This window comes from Bombina bombina, chromosome 4, assembly GCF_027579735.1.
Source record: "Bombina bombina isolate aBomBom1 chromosome 4, aBomBom1.pri, whole genome shotgun sequence".
In the NCBI taxonomy this organism is placed as follows: Eukaryota; Metazoa; Chordata; class Amphibia; order Anura; family Bombinatoridae; genus Bombina; species Bombina bombina.
In genome coordinates, this window is record NC_069502.1 from 677,806,183 (window position 1) to 677,821,856 (window position 15,674).

General features: G+C 37.2%; 1 protein-coding gene across 2 annotated transcripts in view; it reads left to right on the top strand.

Annotated features, from left to right (window-relative positions):
* Positions 1-15,674, top strand: part of LOC128656709 (amine sulfotransferase) — an 83,553-nt gene that overhangs the window by 51,064 nt on the left and 16,815 nt on the right. For both annotated transcript variants that reach the window (XM_053710811.1, XM_053710810.1), the window contains exons 5-6: positions 5,998-6,092; positions 14,220-14,400. In XM_053710811.1, the coding sequence (XP_053566786.1) occupies positions 5,998-6,092; positions 14,220-14,400 (276 nt within the window). The remainder of the gene's footprint in view (positions 1-5,997; positions 6,093-14,219; positions 14,401-15,674) is intronic.

Here is a 15,674-nt window from a genome sequence, read left to right on the forward strand (position 1 = left end):
AACACACAGGAAGGTAAACTTTTCTATTGCAATGCAGTGCTTAATTGCTGACATACAGTATGTATCTGTGAGATGTTCTGAATTTTATTACCTTCCTATCACCTGCATATCCGGATAAGAAGACAGAGGCAGTACAGGTATACTGGAATATTTGTATATTTGCATCTGTAAAATGGGACAGCTGGGAGAGGGAATGGAATCAAGTGAATTCAACAATATCATATATCATTTAGGCAATATTTACATTATATTTATAAAATTTTGAATATTTTTGAATACATAGTACCCTCAGAAAGACACAGAGCAAAAGACACAGGTAGAGAAAAGTCTGACTTACAGGCAGGTAAAATAGTCATTTTTCATCATTGTTTTGGTAAAAAAACATATTAATTAAAAAGTTTGGATTTCAGAATCTTTGGATTTTGGAATTCTGGATTTGTGGATTTGTGCCTGTATTGGGATAAATAATTCAATGAAATGCAAACTGAATTCACTTTTCATTATATATTTTGTAGCTTTGCATAGCAGTGAATTTATTGGTACTGCTTGCTATGTAAATATAGTCTCGTAGTGCTGGTGAGTGGGGTTATGTGTGATGCTGCATTGACTCCCCATCGTTTCTGGTCTGCCAGAAATTGAAGTTAAGAAGCAGCCAGCGATATGATCAGGATGATTGACGGTCCCTGCTAGTGGTCGATTGGCCGCAAGTGAGCAGGAGGTGGCATTGCACAAGGATTTCCCAGAAATGCTTGTGCAATGTTAAATGCCGACAGTTTATGCGGTCGGCATTTAGCAAAGTCGAGCAGACATGATTTGCTACAGCGAATCATGTCTGCTCGACCTTTGGTAAATCTACCCCTTAGTGTTTTTGCCATTTTCAGCATATTTAATAAAGCCCTTTATCCCTTTATTTCTGCAGTTTTTGCTGACTTTTGTTATGCTTTTTTTTCAGTTAAATAGAGAAATTATACAAATTTAACCTGTACTATCATTGTTGCATTTTGCTTTGTATTAATTTCTGAGAGTTTTTAGCAGTTCCAGGTGCATCTGTGGTTTTTATACAGGTGTCACTTAACGTGCACAATACGTTCAGTGAAATAGGACGTTATGTGATTTGGATGTTGTGTGAACACCATAGTATAGTATATATGTACACAGCAAAGGTTGGTAAGGTAATACTGTACAGTATATGGGTTAAGTAGAAAATAATGTAAAAATACTGTATACTGTACATAGGCTAATATGTAATCTGTACTTCCCACAATTACATTATGTACACAATAATACACTGTACAGCTGTATGTACAATAAATCATTTTCTTTATTTATTCCTAATAACTAAAATATCCACAGATGTATATGCGGTCGGATGTTGCCGGAACAGATGTTACGTGGCGCATACCTGTATAGCTACGTTACTTTATATTGCAATACAAGGCTGTATACCTTCTCTTATTCCATTTTATTTTTTTGCACACTTCTCAAACAGAGGTGAATGCTAAAACATTATACCTATTTCTTTCAATATTTAAACAAATAATGTACTTTAAAACAAAAAACATTAGCTTATTATTCTCAGGCTTTTATATCTATAATGTATTTGGGGTTTAATGTTTTATATACTGATTTATTTCAGATTTTAGCTAAAAATAAATAATATTAAAAAACAATGGCCTAGATTTAGAGTTTTGCGGCCAAAGGGGTGCGTTAGCTACGCGTTCTTTTTTTCCCTCGCACCTTTTAAATACCGCTGGTATTTAGAGTTCACAGAATGGCTTGGTTTTCAGTGCGTTAGGCTCCAAAAAGGGAGCGTAGAGCATAATTTAACGCCACTGCAACTCTAGATACCAGCGGTGCTTACGGACGCGGCCAGCCTCAAAAACGTGCTCGTGCACGATTCCCCCATAGGATGCAATGGGGCTGTTTGAGCTGAAAAAAAACCTAACACCTGCAAAAAAGCCGCGTTCAGCTCCTAACGCAGCCCCATTGTTTCCTATGGGGAAACACTTCCTACGTCTGCACCTAACACTCTAACATGTACCCCGAGTCTAAACACCCCTAACCTTACACTTATTAACCCCTAATCTGCCGCCCCCGCTATCGCTGACCCCTGCATTTTATTATTAACCCCTAATCTGCCGCTCCGTACACCCCGCCACCTACATTATCCCTATGTACCCCTAATCTGCTGCCCTAACATCGCCGACCCCTATATTATATTTATTAACCCCTAATCTGCCGCCCGGACCGGAGCGCTACTATAATAAATGTATTAACCCCTAATCCGCCTCACTCCCGCCTCAATAACCCTATAAGAAATAGTATTAACCCCTAATCTGCCCTCCCTAACATTGCCGACACCTAACTTCAAGTATTAACCCCTAATCTGCCGATCGGAGCTCACCGCTACTCTAATAAATTTTTTAACCCCTAAAGCTAATTCTAACCCTAACCCTAACACCCCCCTAAATTAAATATAATTTTATTCTAACGAAATAAATTAACTCTTATTAAATAACTTATTCCTATTTAAAGCTAAATACTTACCTGTAAAATAAACCCTAATATAGCTACAATATAAATTATAATTACATTGTAGCTATTTTAGGATTAATATTTATTTTACAGGCAACTTTGTAATTATTTTAACCAGGTACAATAGCTATTAAATAGTTAATAACTATTTAATAGTTACCTAGTTAAAATAATAACAAAATTACCTGTAAAATAAATCCTAACCTAAGTTACAATTAAACCTAACACTACACTATCAATAAATAAATTAAATAAAATACCTACAATTACCTACAATTAAACCTAACACTACACTATCAATACATTAATTAAATACAATACCTACAAATAACTACAATTAAATAAACTAACTAAAGTACAAAAAATAAAAAAGAACTAAGTTACAAAAAATAAAAAAATATTTACAAACATTAGAAAAATATTACAACAATTTTAAACTAATTACACCTACTCTAAGCCCCCTAATAAAATAACAAAGCCCCCCAAAATAAAAAAATGCCCTACCCTATTCTAAATTTAAAAAGTTCAAAGCTCTTTTACCTTACCAGCCCTTAAAAGGACCTTTTGTGGGGCATGCCCCAAAGAATTCAGCTCTTTTGCCTGTAAAAAAAAACATACAATACCCCCCCCCAACATTACAACCCACCACCCACATACCCCTAATCTAACCCAAACCCCCCTTAAATAAACCTAACACTAAGCCCCTGAAGATCTTCCTACCTTATCTTCACCTTGCCGGGTATCACCGATCGGTCCTGGCTCCGAAATCTTCATCCAACCCAAGCGGGGGCTGGCGATCCATAATCCTGCGGCTGAAGAGGTCCAGAAGAGGCTCCAAAGTCTTCATCCTATCCGGGAAGAAGAGGCGATCCGGACCGGCAACCATCTTGATCCAAGCGGCATCTTCTATCTTCATCCGATGACGACCGGCTCCATCTTGAAGACCTCCACCGCGGACCCATCTTCTTCTTCCGACGACTTCCCGACGAATGACGGTTCCTTTAAGGGACGTCATCCAAGATGGCATCCCTCGAATTCCGATTGGCTGATAGGATTCTATCAGCCAATCGGAATTAAGGTAGGATTTAAGGTAGGATTGAGCTCGCATTCTATTGGCTGTTCCGATCGGATTGAACTTGATTCTGATTGGATGATTCCATCAGCCAATCAGAATTTTCCTACCTTAATTCCGATTGGCTGATAGAATCCTATCAGCCAATCGGAATTCGAGGGACGCCATCTTGGATGACGTCCCTTAAAGGAACCGTCATTCGTCGGGAAGTCGTCGGAAGAAGAAGATGGGTCCGCGGTGGAGGTCTTCAAGATGGAGCCGGTCGTCATCGGATGAAGATAGAAGATGCCGCTTGGATCAAGATGGTTGCCGGTCCGGATCGCCTCTTCTTCCCGGATAGGATGAAGACTTTGGAGCCTCTTCTGGACCTCTTCAGCCGCAGGATTATGGATCGCCAGCCGCCGCTTGGGTTGGATGAAGATTTCGGAGCCAGGACGGATCGGTGATACCCGGCGAGGTGAAGATAAGGTAGGAAGATCTTCAGGGGCTTAGTGTTAGGTTTATTTAAGGGGGGTTTGGGTTAGATTAGGGGTATGTGGGTGGTGGGTTGTAATGTTGGGGGGGTATTGTATGTTTTTTTTTACAGGCAAAAGAGCTGAATTCTTTGGGGCATGCCCCACAAAAGGTCCTTTTAAGGGCTGGTAAGGTAAAAGAGCTTTGAACTTTTGTAATTTAGAATAGGGTAGGGCATTTTTTTTATTTTGGGGGGCTTTGTTATTTTATTAGGGGGCTTAGAGTAGGTGTAATTAGTTTAAAATTGTTGTAATTTTTTTCTAATGTTTGTAAATATTTTTTTATTTTTTGTAACTTAGTTCTTTTTTATTTTTTGTACTTTAGTTAGTTTATTTAATTGTAGTTATTTGTAGGAATTGTATTTAATTTATTTATTGATAGTGTAGTGTTAGGTTTAATTGTAGATAAATGTAGGTAGTTTATTTAATTTATTTATTGATAGTGTAGTGTTAGGTTTAATTGTAACTTAGGTTAGGATTTATTTTACAGGTAATTTTGTTATTATTTTAACTAGGTAACTATTAAATAGTTATTAACTATTTAATAGCTATTGTACCTGTTTAAAATAAATACAAAGTTGCCTGTAAAATAAATATAAATCCTAAAATAGCTACAATATAATTATAATTTATATTGTAGCTATATTAGGGTTTATTTTACAGGTAAGTATTTAGATTTAAATATGAATAATTTATTTAATAAGAGTTAATTTATTTAGTTAGAATAAAATTATATTTAACTTAGGGGGGTGTTACGGTTAGGGTTAGAATTAGCTTTAGGGGTTAAAAAATTTATTAGAATAGCGGTGAGCTCCGGTCGGCAGATTAGGGGTTAATGTTTGAAGTTAGGTGTCGGCGATGTTAGGGAGGGCAGATTAGGGGTTAATACTATTTATTATATGGTTATTGAGGCGGGAGTGAGGCGGATTAGGGGTTAATAACTTTATTATAGTAGCGGTGCGGTCCGCTCGGCAGATTAGGGGTTAATAAGTGTAGGTAGGTGGCGGCGACGTTGTGGGGGGCAGATTAGGCGTTAATAAATATAATATAGGGGTCAGCGGTGTTAGGGGCAGCAGATTAGGGGTACATAAGGATAACGTAGGTGGCGGCGCTTTGCGGTCGGCAGATTAGGGGTTAATTATTGTAGGTAGCTGGCGGCGACGTTGTGGGGGGCAGATTAGAGGTTAATAAATATAATATAGTGGTCGGCGGTGTTAGGGGCAGCAGATTAGGGGTACATAAGGATAACGTAGGTGGCGGTCGGCAGATTAGGGGTTAAAAAAATTTAATCGAGTGGCGGCGATGTGGGGGGGCCTCGGTTTAGGGGTACATAGGTAGTTTATGGGTGTTAGTGTACTGTAGAGCACAGTAGTTAAGAGCTTTATGAACCGGCGTTAGCCCAAAAAGCTCTTAACTACTGACTTTTTTCTGCGGCTGGAGTTTGTTCGTTAGATTTCTAACGCTCACTCCAGCCACGACTCTAAATACCGGCGTTAGAAAGATCCCATTGAAAAGATAGGATACGCAATTGACGTAAGGGGATCTGCGGTATGGAAAAGTAGCGGCTGGAAAGTGAGCGTTAGACCCTTTAATGACTGACTCCAAATACCAGAGGGCGGTAAAAACCAGCGTTAGGAGCCTCTAACGCTGGTTTTGACGGCTAACGCAAAAATCCAAATCTAGGCCAATGACAATATTTAGTGATATATTTTAAATTTTTCTTTTTTTTAGTAGAAAGCTGTAAAATGACACAATCACTATAAATAACACCATTTCATGCATGAACGCATCGGTTCTACTTCTTTTTATTTTAAATTTGAATGATTTGAAAAGAAACAAAATAATTTTTTGATATTCATCTAACATTTTTATTTACAGTACTTTCAGGTTCTTGGTTTGATCATATAAAAGGCTGGTACACCCACAGTGAAGATTATAATTTTCTATTTTTGACGTATGAAGACATGAAAATGGTAAGCAAATTAATATATACACAACGTTCACATATTCGTACATAAAGCTCTCACCTTAAGAAGTATGCAGGATGAAAGCAATACAAATGGCCCAATTATCTAAAGGTCTCTGGGCTTGTGCGATGCTCTAAGAATGCTGACCATTACTTCAGGGGAATTCTGTAATGGCAGTTTTTACCTTGAGAATAGCGTGTCCATAAAAGGGGTGTTCTCTGGATTTAAGTATGTGAAGGAGATACATACATTACAATAATGCATTTTTTAAATAAAAAGAGGTAGTTAAACATTCTACTGTCAAATCACATTAAAAATCATGACAAAATTGTTCTGCATAAATGATATGGAAGAAATAGAATGCCTACTGAAATTACACAGGAAAAAAACTATTTACAGACACAGTAGAAATGCTAATAAAACTACACTGTAGATTCAAATACACTGTGAAATTCATACTTCTAAATACAAAATTCATAGGGGCCTATCTATCAAGATCCGAATGGAGCTTGATGCCCCGTGTTTCTGGCGAGCCTGTAGGCTCGCCAGAAACAGCAGTTATGAAGCAGCGGTTACAAAGACCGCTGCTCCATAACCTGTCCGCCTGCTCTGAGCAGGCGGACAGACATCGCCGGAAATCAACCCGATCGAGTACGATCGGGTTGATTGACACCCCCTGCTGGCGGCCCATTGGCCGCGAGTCTGCAGGGGGCGGCGTTGCACCAGCAGCTCTTGTGAGCTGCTGGTGCAATGCTGAATACGGCGAGCGTATTGCTCGCCGTATTCAGCGAGGTCTGGCGGACCTGATCCGCACTGTCGGATCAGGTCCACCAGACTTTCTTAAATAGGGGCCATATTGTTTTCCTTATTGTAAAATAAGTTTTGCCAGCTCTGCTAGTGAGCTGAACAGAGGGGATCTATGGGCGTAACACATGCTTCCATAGGCTTCAATTGGAGCCTCGTTCTCATACAGTGAGACACGGCAAAGTAACTAGCGCAGCACAGAGGGTAATTCATGCAGCGTTGGTCATTACATACATATATATTCCCACATCCCCCTGACTTTAAACCCCTTATAACTGCTTTGTGCAGTTTTTTTTTTTTTTTTTTTTAAAAGATGCTCATATTTTTAATTTCAATAAAGGAACTGTCCACCTTTTTTGGAGGACAATTGGGGGACATTTTTTCAATTAACCAGAGTACTGACCTCTGGTTAATTACGCTAAGTGCAATGTGCTCCCACAAGTTTGCAGGAGCATTAACCAGCCACTTATATAATAATATATATATATATTTTTATATAATAGATGAAAAAATAATTAATAATCAGTACCAAAAAGACAGTTTTCAGAGTTAGAAACCATAAGAGGCTTAAAAAGACTCAAATGGTGCTTTCAATAAGTATTAAAAACCCTTAGGTACATTCCAGTGAGATTTAACAGGTCTCTCTGAAGAACAGACATGAGCCAATGGGGACGATTTATCAAGTGTCTGGCAGACATGATCCGCTGTAGGCATTTAACATAGCACAAGCGGTTCTAGTGAACTGCTTGTGCAATGCTGCCCCCTGCAGATTCGGATAATCGATTGCTAGCAGGGGGTGTCAATTAACCCGATCGTATACGATCGGGTGGATTGCTGTCCGCCGCCTCAGAGGCGGCGTATAAGTTAAAGGGACATGAAACCCAGAAATTTTCTTTCATGATTTAGATAGAGAATACAATTTTTAACAACATTCCAGTTTACTTCTATTATCTAATTTGCTTCACTCTTTAGATATCCCTGTTGAAGAAATAGCAATGCACATGGGAGAGCCAATCACACGAGGCATCTATGTGCAGCCACCAATCAGAAGCTACTGAACCTATCCAGATATGCATTTCAACAAATTATATCAAGAGAATTAAGCAAACTAGATAATAGAAGTAAATTGGAAAGTTGTTTTAAAATTGCATGCTCTTTCTAAATCATAAAAGAAAAAATTTGGGTTTCATGTCCCTATAAGGAGCAACAGTCTTAAGACCGCTGCTTCATAACTCCTTTTTCCGGCGAGCCTGAAGACTTGCGTGGAAACAGTTACATTCAGGGCCATTTGGCCCTTGTTAAATCGGCACCCATGTCTGAAAAAACTGCAGAGCCTCCAGTGGTAATTTAATAACTGCTGTAGCTGAAATAATTGAGACTTAAAGCTTCAAAAAGTTGAAACTAAGGCCTTGCAGATAAGTGCATACAAAAACTCCAAAAGATTGTATCATAGTAATATCTGATGTACAAAGGTTGTGTTGAATGATTACATTTGAAAAATAAAATATCCCAAACTACGATATAAGCTGAAGAGGTAGATTTTTTTTCATGACTGAAGTACGGATAATTGGAGCAGGAATATGTAGCTGCTGCAATTGAAACCAAGTCACCAATATCTTTTGAGGATTATGGTTGAAAAAAACGTATTTTTGAAAGTACCAGAATTATACACAGTGATTCTACTGATAATTTTGAATAAAAGAGTATTAATAATCATACCAAAAAAATACGTAATTAAAATAAAGTAAATGTAATTCAAAGGATAAACTGTAATGATCTTGTGAAATTATTATTATTAATTAATTTCTAATAAAGCAATTTCTTTGTTGATTAAAGAAACAAAAACACTCAACAGTGTAACAATATGTACAATGAATGTATGGCCAAAATTCTACTCACATAGTGAGTGCTTCAGTAGCTCTAAGGTCAGTGGACACCTGGTTTTAATCTGCCAGGCACCCAATTAACTCTAAATTTAATCACCTTCAAAGGAGATTTATAAAAAACTTTAAAATATATAAAAACGCCACAATATTACATGCAATAGTAATTCACTTAGGGTCACAAGAGTTTCCCAAGGTAAAGAAGCCAAAATGACGGTCCCAATGTGTGGATGGTAGTCGACTGCTAAACAGTGTACAGCCTCACCTTTCATCCCGCTCAGTCTTTCATTGATTGGCTCCACCCCTTTATGTTACATGCGGCTGTGCGATGAAAACATTTCTGATAATTGTCTCAGTAATGGATACCATGGCCAACTGGGCCAGAGTGGAATGATTTCAATAAACTTCACATGTTCTCTACTGATCATGCATATAATCCGGGACATATTTCTGTTTGAATATCTGTAATAGAAAACTTTCACTCACGTCAACAGGTGGGATGGAATAAAGCTAAAGAACTGACATGCTTGACAATTGTTGAATATTCTTTAAATCTACATCTGGATATCCTCATTGTGGTGTTATGCATAAAATGGGAATTTGCTATTCCATCTGATAAACTCGGACCATGTTTAGATCATCTGCCTCTTAGTCCAGATCTGCAGGAATATTATCCAATGTTAGATTTCCCATAAATTCTTAGTAGCTTCTATTCCTTCAATACTGCATGACTATTGACTTTGGCATTGTTGTATGAAACCTTGAAAATTCATCAGTGCCAGGATTTTACTTACTCTGGATTAATCTGGATTCAAACTTCCATTTATATATTGCCCATAACCAGTTGCACCCCAGCCAATTTTGCCAGAATCTGTTTCTTTCATACAGGTGACGAGAGTCCATGACCTGTTACATATGGGATATACATTCCTACCAGGAGGAGGCAAAGTTTCCCAAACCTTAAAACCCTATAAAACTCCTCCCACCTCACTCATACCTTAGTTTATACTTTGCCTCTGTTGGAGGTGGATGAAGCATAACAATGTGCTTGATTTCTTCAGTGAAAGGCACTTCTGAGCATATTGAAGCCCAGTTCCCCTCAGAGTACTGTGCTTGTCAACGGGATGTGATTGGAGAACTGATACAATGTTTTTGCCTCATAGGAAATCCTTTATAGGCTCTCTGTAAATTTGGTCGCAGAGACTTGTCTTCTGCCTCCCTTTACAGATGTTATACTCCTATTCCATTACCTCTGCTGATATGTTTCAGTACTGGTTTGGCTGTCTTCTACTAAGTGGTCGAGTGTCTATGGGTAAGTACGTTTTGTATTTTTATAATCACTCACAGCTATATTTATGGGCACTTTTAAGATGTTTAAAAGTTTAACTATATATGTATATGTGTATGTATGGTCCTGGGACAGATACTTGCTACTCCCCTTGCATTTTATTTTTTCGTGCCTGATCATTTTCACATGCCCATGCAGGCGTGCATTAAACCGGGGACATAATTATTTATCGGGTTTGCAGCCAAAAACTTTACATGCGTATGCAGGAGCACGTCTGATTCACGTGCCTTTTTTTCACAAAAGGAGATCAATAAATAGGTTGTGCGCCATTATTCATGCTCTTAGATTGTACAATTTTCTTATACGTTACTGTTGGCGCACAAGCGTGTCATACTATGCACACAGGGCAACACATCAACAGATGCGCACACTACTAGCGCGCATTTTTTTCCTTTAAATTAGTATTGAAAATTGTGAACCCTGATGGTTACTGCTTTCCTAGGCTGAATGGCTTAGCACTTTAACGTCCATGCAAAGCTATATAAAGGAGGCATATATCTTTTTCCTTTTCCTCAAAAAGCTTGCCTTAAGGAGGTAATAATAGTAATAGTTGCATCTAATTTTTTCCATTAAACATGTTGCCGTAATGGAGCAACACCAATCTGTCCCTAAATTTATAATAGGAATTACTATGAACACCTTTCTACCAAAGCTAAGTGTGCTTATTGTAAAACAACTAAAGTAGCTTCTTCAGCTCATTTATGTGACTCATGCTTAGATTTTTTAATGCATACTGATTAATCTAATGATGTTTCTATGTGTACTTATGCACTGTTTCCTCTTTTTTCTGGTCCTAAGAAAGCCCAGAAATCCTCTGCTATTTCTTTAGCCTCTTGGCTGAAACTTTTGCTTCACAAAGCTTATTTGGAGGTGGGTCAGCCACAAAGAATTACAGCTCATTCTACTAGATCGGTCACCACATCTTGGGTTTTTAAGAATAAGGCTTCAGTTAATCAAATTTGCAAAGCACCTACTTGGTATTCTCTCCATACATTTACAAAATTTTACCATTTTGATGTAGTTAGAAGCAGCCTTTGGTAGAAAGGTCCTTCAGGCAGTTGTCTCAGTTTGTCATAATAGAAATTATTTTTGGGTTATGGATTTAATTTCTCAGCGAAAAAAGCTCTTTTTAATTTAATCCCTCCATTTACTGTTACTCGTGGACTTCCACATCTTGGTATTATATCCCATACATAGCAGGTTGTGGACTCTCGCCACCTATAGGAAAGAAAACATAATTTATATCTCATATTATGAATTAATTTCTTTCATGGTGGCGAGAGTCCACGAGCCCCCACCCATTTGGGGTTATATTATTTATTTAAGCACATCTTTTTTCCCTGCTCTTCATTTTGACTTTTATTCCTTCTAAACACATCACCACTTGACTATACATCAAACTAAGGTATGAACGAGGTGGGAGGGTTTTTATAGGCTTTTGAGGTTTGGAAAACTTTGCCTCCTCCTAGTAGGAATGTATATCCCATATGTAACTGGTCGTGAACTCTCGCTACCATGAAAGAAATGTAATTCATCAGATGAGATATAAATTGTTTTTGACCTACATAAGTCTGTAAATTGAAGACCTTTTCTGAATTTTGACTCTGTGGATGGTGAGATGGAAAAAATATATTTTAGGACAGACTGAGTTGCAGAAAAATACTGGTGTAATTGAGGCATCGGCCATCCTTCTAGCTTAACAGTGTGAATTGTTGATGCCCACTTCCTTAATATTTTCATTGATGTTCTGGCTGTCATAGAGGTGCATGGCAAGAGATTTGTCAGATATAAAATGTTTTCTTCAATGTTTTGAGTTGGAAGTTTCAGTTATCTAAATAATGTAGAACAAAGATACCCTTCTCCTGAAAATAAGTAGATATCAACACTAATATTATGGCAAATGTTCTTCCATAAGGCAGTGTCACATATAGACATTCTATATTCCTACTTTAAACCTTAGGTATTAAACATGAATGTTCACCACCACAACATGAATAGAGATGCCCTAGAGAGATTTATATAAATCAGATATCCATTTAGATAAATCAGTTTAATGACAGAAAATATTCCCTATAATACATCAGTTTCTTTTATTAGGAGAAGCTGAAAATAGTAATGTTGTCTAATCTTGTAGAATTGGAAGTTCTTTATCACATTTGACCTCAAGAGCTGGTCTGTGTAATATAATTCTTAATATGTCCTTTTTGGATCTGCTGGGAGTGGTAAATCTTCAAAGTAAAATAGCTGGTATCTTTTTAAAGGTATACTAAACCCAAATTTCTTCTTTAATGAGTCAGATAAACCATTTTTGATTTTAAGCAACTTTCTAATTTACTCCCATTATCACTTTTTCTTCGTTCTCTTGCTATCTTTATTTAAAAAGCAGGAATGTAAAGCTTTGGAGCCGGCCCATTTTTGGTTCAGAACCTGGGTTACGCTTGCTGATTGGTGGCTAAATGTATTGGGAATTTGTACTTCCTCCAAGTTTGACACATCAAATATAAATACATTTGATAGTTTTAGCCTAGATTACCAGTGGGGGGGAAAAACTGCATTTCGCACACAATGTATGCTGGTATTAAGCATTCACATAGCCTGGATGCCTTGCGCTCACCAGAGCAAGCTTCCATAAGCTCCAATGGGAGCCTCATTTTCAGATATGAATTAGAGGACTGGCACTAGATATATTGTATAGAGGAATAAATGGATAATGAATCCGGTGCTAACCCTTCAATATGCATATGAAAAATTAACAGGTAAGAGAACCTAAAGTTAAGGGTTTGATATAGCACTCATTCCTACTATAGTGTTTAAAAAATTGACAAACACATTGACAAAGGCTGATCAACACAGCCGAAACGCGTTTGGGATAATTGTAAGCACCTCGGTGCACATCTATATTGGTTTTATTTGCTGTCCCTTGTCCCTGCCACCTGAAGCCGAGGGAGCTGCTATCGGCCAGGAAACAGGGGGACAAGGTGTACAGCGATTTAGTGGGTACTCTCAAGGTGTTTATCCTTCCTTTTTTAACTTAGCCTCGTTTTCATGCCATCATACACGGCAAAGAACCTAGCGCAGCGCAGGGAGTAATTTGTGCAGAGTTGGGCAGGAAATTAAAAATATATATGATAATATGCATATATATTTATGTGTTTATATGTGCATATATGCATATTAACACATAAATATATATGCATATAAGCTTATACATATGTATTTATGTGTTTATGTGTGTATATACGCATATTAACACATAAATATATATGCATATAAGCTTATACATATGTATTTATGTGTTTATGTGTGTATATACGCATATTAACACATAAATATATATGCATATAAGCATATACATATACAGTATATTTACAGTGAAAACACAGTCCCCATAGACCGCAATATAAAAGCACTTTTCCCATCATCCCATGACTTTAACCTCTTATAACGTAAAATAATGCTCATCTTTATTTTTTAACTGATCTACTGTACACTTTATTTTGGGGACAATTGGTGCACATTTTTTTTTAATTAATTAGGGGTCTGCCCTCTGGTTAAAGGGCCATGATACCCACATTTTTTCTTTCATGATTTTGAAAGAGAATGCATTTTTAAACATCTTTCTAATTTTCTTCTATTATCTAATTTGTTTTATTCTCTTGATATTCATTGCTGAAAAGCATATCTACATATGCTCAGTAGCTGCTGATTGGTTGCTGCACATAGAAGCCTCATGTGATTGGCTCACTCATGTGCATTGCTTTTTCTTCAAATAAGGATATCTAAAAAATGAAGCAAAATAAATAATAGAAGTAAATTGTAATGTTGTTTAAATTTGTATGTTCTATCTGAATCATGAAAGAAAGATTTTGGGTTTAGTGGCCCTTTAATTGCGCTACGATCAAAGTGCTACTGTGAGCTACATTACAAGTGGCTGGTTATTTAACGTGCGCCCGTAAATGGTAAAGTTTGTCCCTTTACAGAAGCACGTTAAAATAGCGCCCCCCTTGCAGTCTAGCCCATAACTGTTAAATATATATATCTTCATACCTTTATAGAGAACTTACTTATGAAAGATTAAATGTTTTTCTGTGTTTTAAGGATCTACGATCTGCTGTGCTGAAAATCTGCAAATTTGTGGAGATAGAACTTGATGAGGAAGCAGTGAATATTGTAGTGGAAAAAGCAACATTCAGAAACATGAAACGTGACCCACTTGCCAATTATACATTTGTAACAGATGGTATCTTCGACCACAAGAAAGGCGATTTTGTTCGCAAAGGTACGTTCATTCATTCACATGTGATTTTAATTTTACAAGCCACATCATTGCAGGGGAATTTGAAAACATTTAAAAGAGAAACATGTAATTGTAGAGGGGGGACCTACATTGTAAATTCATTGTCAAAATAGTAATCACATCAGTCTCTGTTTTAGAAATCTAGGTAGCCATTATTTATTTATTGTTATGGCTGCAAAGGTTAAACACATAGTGAAAATGCCATTTGTTTAAAAAATAAAATGATGTAATGAAATACAACATGTTATCTTTACACTAGAATGTCTCTTTATAAATTAAAGGGACAGACTACTCCATCATTTGTATTGTTTTAAAAGCAAGATAATCCCTTTATTACCTATTCCCCAGTTTAGCATAACCATCACTGTTATATTATGGCACATATAAACTAGCACTGTCTAGCTGTAAAAAAAACTGTCAAAATGTACTGAGATAAGAGGCGGCCTTCAAGAGCTTAGAAATTAGCACCTAGATTTATCATTCAACAAAGATTACCAAGAGAACAAAGCAAATTTGATGATAAAAGTAAATTGGAAAGATGCTTAAAATTGCATGCTCTATCTAGTTTAATTTTGACTAGACTGTCCCTTTAAAAAATAAACTAAAAAAAAGTTTTCCTTCCTTTAACATTAAAGGGATATGAAACTAAATTTTTCACTTGTGAATCAGCTAGAGCATGGTTCTTCAAACCACGGGTTGGGACCCATTACTGGGTCGCAACACCATGTTTTCTAGGTCGCAACTTATGTGTGTGTTGTATGAGAGTGTGTGTGTATCTATGATGTATGACAATGTGTGTGTGATGTGTGTGTTGTACGAGTGTGTCTAAATGCATTAGAGTGTGTGTGTTGTATGTGTGTATAATATGAGTGTGTGTGTTATATGAGAGTGTGTGGTGTGTCTGATGTATGGAAGTGTGTGGTGTGTGTGTTGTATGGCAGTGGGTAGTGTTTGTGTTGTATGAGAGTGTGTGGTGTGTGTTGTATGGGAGTATGTGTTGTATGAGAGTGTGTGGTGTGTGTGTTGTATAAGAGTGTGTGCTGTGTGTGTTGTATGAGAGTGTGTGATGTGTCTGATGTATGGAAGTGTGTTGTATGTGTTTTATCGGAGTGTGTAGTGTGTGTGTGTGTTGTATGAGAGTTTGTGGTGTGTGTGTTTTATGGGAGTGTATGTTGTATAAGAGTATATGGTGTGTGTGTGTTATTATTGTATGAGAGTGTGTGTTGTATGAGAGTGTGTGGTGTGTGTGTTGTAAG